This window comes from Abrus precatorius, unplaced genomic scaffold (genome assembly GCF_003935025.1).
Source record: "Abrus precatorius isolate BTA unplaced genomic scaffold, Abrus_2018 Scaffold3, whole genome shotgun sequence".
Lineage (NCBI taxonomy): Eukaryota > Viridiplantae > Streptophyta > Magnoliopsida > Fabales > Fabaceae > Abrus > Abrus precatorius.
Genome location: NW_020874373.1, coordinates 18,269,390 through 18,275,389, shown reverse-complemented (window position 1 = coordinate 18,275,389; position 6,000 = coordinate 18,269,390). Strand labels below are relative to the sequence as shown.

At 28.9% G+C, this 6,000-nt stretch overlaps 2 protein-coding genes across 2 annotated transcripts; both read right to left on the bottom strand.

The window, feature by feature from the left end:
• Window positions 1-426: 426 nt before the first annotated feature.
• LOC113862276 lies at window positions 427-1,281 on the bottom strand. Its single transcript, XM_027495365.1, has one exon. It carries the CDS (start codon window positions 1,279-1,281, stop codon window positions 427-429), a length of 855 nt encoding a protein of 284 aa, XP_027351166.1.
• Window positions 1,282-1,366: 85 nt separating this feature from the next.
• On the bottom strand, window positions 1,367-2,092 carry LOC113862275. Its single transcript, XM_027495364.1, has one exon. The coding sequence runs from the start codon at window positions 2,090-2,092 to the stop codon at window positions 1,367-1,369; it is 726 nt and encodes a 241-aa protein (XP_027351165.1).
• Between the last annotated feature and the right edge of the window lie 3,908 nt (window positions 2,093-6,000).

The window sequence follows — 6,000 nt, the reverse complement described above, 5'->3', positions numbered from 1 at the left end:
AGCATGCTCTTCCTGAGTCTTTGAATAAATTAGGATGTCGTCAATGAACACCACCACAAACTTATCCAAAAACTCGTGGAATATCCTGTTCATGTACTCCATGAACACCGCAGGCGCGTTGGTCACCCCAAACGGCATCACCAAATACTCATAGTGACCATACTGCGTCCTGAATGTCGTCTTAGGCACATATGCATCCTTCACTCGAATTTGATGGTACCCTGACCTCAGGTCAATCTTTGGGAACACTGTTACTTCTCTCAATTGGTCCATCAAATCGTCAATCCTTGGAAGCAGATACCTGTTCTTGACTATTACCTTGTTCAACTGCCGATAATCCACACACATCCTCACACTTCCATCTTTCTTCTTCACCAAGAGCACTGGTGCTCCCCACGGTGACACACTCGGTCTCACAAACCGTTTCTATAACAAATCTTCTACTTGCTTCTTGACTTTTGCCAACTCCACTAGTGACATCCGGTAAGGTGCCACGGAAATCGGACTTGCTCCAAGAATAAGATCAATAACAAACTCTATCTCCCTCTCAGGCGGTAGCTCAGAAATATCCTCGGGGAAAACCTCCAAGAAATCCCTCACCACCGGAATATATTCTGCCTCCACCGCGCTTTCGGCCTCCATCGAAAACATTACCATAAAGGTCTTGGCGTTCACCATGCTCTCCCATGCACTGTGGCTCATAAGTCTTGGAACCTCTATCATTGTCGCATCGAAGATCAAGGTCTTTGCCCTACAGTCCAGCAACACATGATTGGCAGCAAGCCAATTCATTCCCACAATTACATCCAGTTGAGAAAGAGGTAAACAAATTAAGTCCACCTCAAACTCCCTACCGTGTACCATCATTGCACACCCCAAACACACACATAACGTCACAACCAGCTTACCTGTACGGGTAGTCACCACAACATTGCACGGCAATTTTGTCACATACAGATTCAGACTCTTCACACAGTCCACAGATATAAAGGAGTGCATAGCACCCGAATCAAACAGCACATCAAGTAATCGACCCTTAATAATGCATTTACCTCGGATCAGCTCCTCTGACTGTGAAGCCTGTGCCCCACTCATAGCAAAGACTCTACCAGGAATGCTCGACTTCTGCCCCGTACTTGGCCCTGTACTTCCTCTTGATTTCGGCCTCTTAGCTGCACTTGTACTGCCTCCCCTCTTGGCGGCCCAGCACTCATTGGCAATGTGCCCCAACTTCCCACAGTTGCTACAAGTTATCCTCGGCTGTGGGCAGTCCTTCACCATGTGTGGCCCTCCACACCTGAAGCACTTAAGCGATCCTCTGAAAGAACTCGTTCCAGAGCCACTCTCACTACTCCTCTCTGGAGAACTATTTTGAGCCTGAATACGGTCCCCTTGAGAACCTAGGGGGTCTCCTATCTTGCCTCACCGGACCAGCTCCCCTAGTGTCCACTGTATTCCTCCTTGAGTTGGCTTCAAAGATTCTGCTCTTGCTCACCAGAGTGGGCAAGTCCGTCAGTTGAAACACAGTGACTGCAGCCCGAATGTCTGGCCTCAATCCATGCTCAAACTGAGCACACAAATCCTTCTCTCCATCACCATGCTGATAATGAGGCCAGTACTTCATCAGCTCTTGGAACTTAACTGCATATTCTCCTACAGTCATACTTCCTTGCTTCATCTCAAGGAACTCCCTAGCTTTCTGCTTCCTTAGGTCCCAGGGAAAGTAGTTCCCTAGGAAGATGGTATTGAATGCTTCCCACTGTATATAACCATCTTCTTGTGGCAAGGTCTGCCTGGCAAACCTCCAAAAGTCCTCAGCCTCCCCACACAGTAAATAGGTGGCATAGGCAACCTTATTCTCTTCACGGCACCCCATTGCATTGAAGATCTTCTCCACATCAGTCACCCACCATTGAGCTCCTTTAGGGTTGAACTCACCCTCAAACTTTGGAGGATCATGTCTAGTGAAGGCAAACAACCCTCGATACTCAGCCGGTTCTCCGCCTTGATTGTGCACCATGGCTTCCAGAATCTGAGCCATGCGTTCCATGAGATCATTAGTGCCTCTAGTTCCTCTACCTCTACCAAACATATTCAATCTAGCTACAACAAGTCAGCAATCACATTCCAGCATATTAGATCAATTTATACATTATGATTCAGACAAACAAAACAATCAACACTTATCTTGGATGCTTCAGCCCAATACCCCAGTTTGGTTTAGATGAACTGCTCTGATACCAAAATTGTAACACCTTAATTTGAATCCTAGTTAAAATAATAATTTCGCAAATCGGATAACCAAATTTTAATAAAAGATTTCGAAATAAGTGAAGTGTTACAAATTAATATCAATTAACTGCTACAGGACTAATTCAATTACAACATTTTCAAAATAAAATCTAAGTCTCATAGCAGTTAATCCGTTCCTTCACTGAGTCCGGCGCTGATCGTCTAGATTACCTGAAAAATGAATATAAGGGTGAGTACACTACACTACCTAAAAACACACAATCAACGTAGAGTCTCCCCTCCAGAACATTTCCAACACATTAAACAAATACAATCACAAGCAGCATTTTACATCCATAAGCACAATTCATAAACCCATGCATATGCACGCCAGCCACACTCATTGTGGCACTGTGATCACAAATTTACACCATGAATGGTCGCCGGTTACCCTGCCTCACAATTACACTTTTAAAATAATAAATTATCATAGTTGTTACATTTAAACAAGTTAAGAAGTGGTTAAGTCTTTGAACAAGAACAAGAAGCAATCAAAACTAAATAAAATAAAATTTAAAAATAAAATAATAATATTATATTAATATTTTTTATATTCTTAATTTTATTATTATTAATATTTAATTATTATATTATTTTTTATTTTTTTATTTATAATAAATAGAAATTGCTTAAATATAAATTATATTTTATTTGAAACTAAAATTTTATTAAAAAAATGATAGAAAAATAAAATAAAAAATTTAATATACAATATATATATATATATATATAATAGTACCATATAGTAAATAATATAAATACTATAATTTTAAATAAATTATATATAATAATATATACCTTTTGTAACTTGTACGTATTTTATTTTTATTTGTATAAATTTTTTGAGTAAGGTGCCTATAAAAAAAAATTTAGATACTAGGTCCATAGCATACAATCACACACCTAAATATAAATATGTAAAATTTTAAATAATTATTTTTAATAAATTTGACATAGATGTAGATAGATTTTTTTCTTACAAAAAAATAGTTGTTAATATACATTTGAAATTTAATAATTAATAAATATTTACATAAACAAAAAAGTATAAATAAGAAATTAAATTATTAATTAATTTATCAATTTATATATAATATATAAATATATGTTTTAATGTATTGTATCTGTAATATTTTTTATATTATATTATTATAGTGTAGTTAATTTTAAGTATATTTGTTAATTTAAAATAACAAATTAATGAAACAAATAAAATTAAATATTTTATAATATTATTGGACTGTTGTTATTGATTGTAAAATTTTGCTATATTGTTGAACTTTGTTTGAATTGACACACTTATTTTTTATCCTTGTTTTATTATTATTTATAGTTATTGTGAATATAAATATAAGATAAATTATTATATTTATTTGTACAAATTGAAAAGTAACCAAGTCTTCAAACAAAATTAGAACGCAATCAAAATTAAAAAAATTAAAATTTAAAAATGAACTAATAATATTATAATTTATTTTTTATTTTATTATTATTAATATTTAATCATTATATTAATATATTATGTTATAATTATTTTTATTTATAATAAATAAAAATTATATTATATTATGATTATACATGTTTAAATAATAAATTTATTTAATAATAAATTATTATATTTATTACATTTAAATAAGATGAAGAACGTTTAAATTTTTAAACAGGAACATAACACAGTCAAAACTAAATGAATTAAAATTTAAATAAAATAATAATATTATATTAATATATTTTTTCATATTTTTAATTTTATTATTATTATATTAATATATTATGTTATAATACGTTTTATTTATAATAAATAAAAATTATTGAAATATGAATTATATTTTATTCGAAAGTAAAAAATTATAAAAAATAAAATAAAGTAAAAAATTTAATATATATATATATACATAATAGGACCATGTAATAAATAATATTAATAATATAATTTAAAATAAATTATATATAATAATATATATTTTTGTAATTTATCACGTGTCTTATTTTTTTTATAAATTTTTTAGTTACAGTATTCATAAAAAAAATTTAGGATACCACAGTATACATCTAAATATAGATATATAGAATTTTAAATAATTATTTTTAACAAATTTGACATAAATGTAGATAAATTTTTTATTAAAAAAATAGTTATTAACATATATTTAAAATTTAATAATTTACAAATATTTACATAAATAAAAAATATATATAAAAAAATTAAATTATTAATTAATTTATCAATTTATATGTAATATATAAGTATATATTTTAATTTATTATATCGGTAATATTTTTCTATATTACATTAATGTTATAGGGTCGTTAATTTTATGTGTATTATTATTAATTTAAATTAACAAATTAATGAAGTAAATAAAATTAAATATTTTATAATTATTTTATTTTATTTTAATTTAATAGTTATTATTATTATTATTATTATTATTATTATTATATATATATTGTATTGAGTTTAAATTTATTTATTTTTTAAAACATAATAATTTTCTTTTAGCTGATTCAAGAAATTATGAATGTTATTTTTTATGATCAATTTTATGTATTCGCTATAACTTTATTTATTGAATATAAGATGTCTTTAATAAATAAAATATGATCCTAAAAAAATTAAAATATTTAATACTTTAATAATTTTTTTAAAATAAATAAAAAAATAAAAAAATTAATATGAAATATTTATAATTAATGCTTAAATAATACTTTAAAAATTATTTATAAAATTATGTAAAAATTATTATAATTATTTAATAATTATCAATAATACAGATAAAAATTAAAAAATATGTAAACTAATTTGATAATAAAATATTTATATTTTTATTAATATTAAGATATTTTTTTATAGTAAACTTTGTTAATAAGCTTTAGCTAAATTAAATTAAAAATAAAACTTTTTATAAATAAAAAACTAAGCTCATAATCAAGCCTAATAATTATATTTTCGAACCTGTTTAAAATAAAGTATAACCGGGACGGCGTATTTCCGTTTTTACTTCTGAATCTCGTCCTTTTCACTTTAACATCAATAAGTTGAAATTTGCAACGCCAACGGCCCCACTTGAGGGGAGGGGATCTTCTGAAATATAGTTTATGTCATTTCTGTTAGTTTCTTACCTGTAGTTGATTAGTTTTTTTTTTTTTTTTTTTTCCTTTTCCCTCCTTTCAATATGTATAAAGTAATTAATCACCTTTTGTATTCTTTGTACAATAATGAATACTTTCTAGTCATTTTATAATATACAACATCACATGAACCTCTTAGAAAATCTTAAATATTACCTATTCTTAGTGAACTAATATGTTATTATTCTTAGTCTTAGTCCGTCGTAGAAACATTGGTTGGAGATAGAGCTTGGATTTTAACTCCTTTTTCTTCCATTTATTTTTTCATAGCATTATAAGGATCCTTAAAACTCATCAAACAAATAATTTTCTACCATACATGAACATCTACAAGATTCTCCGATATCACTTCAGTTCGCTAACAACTAATGCTGCTCTTTGTTGACTTGTATTATGGGTCGGATCCAAGTAATACACCATAGAGATAGTCTTCCATTTGAAGAATTATGCTTAAAGTTACAACTTTGTCCAAAATTTTTAAGAAAATTTGAGGTTGTGCATCTCTTGCTTACTTATATTCTCTTTATTTCTCCTATTTTCAACTAATATGAGACTTCTTTATCTTCTATCACTGTC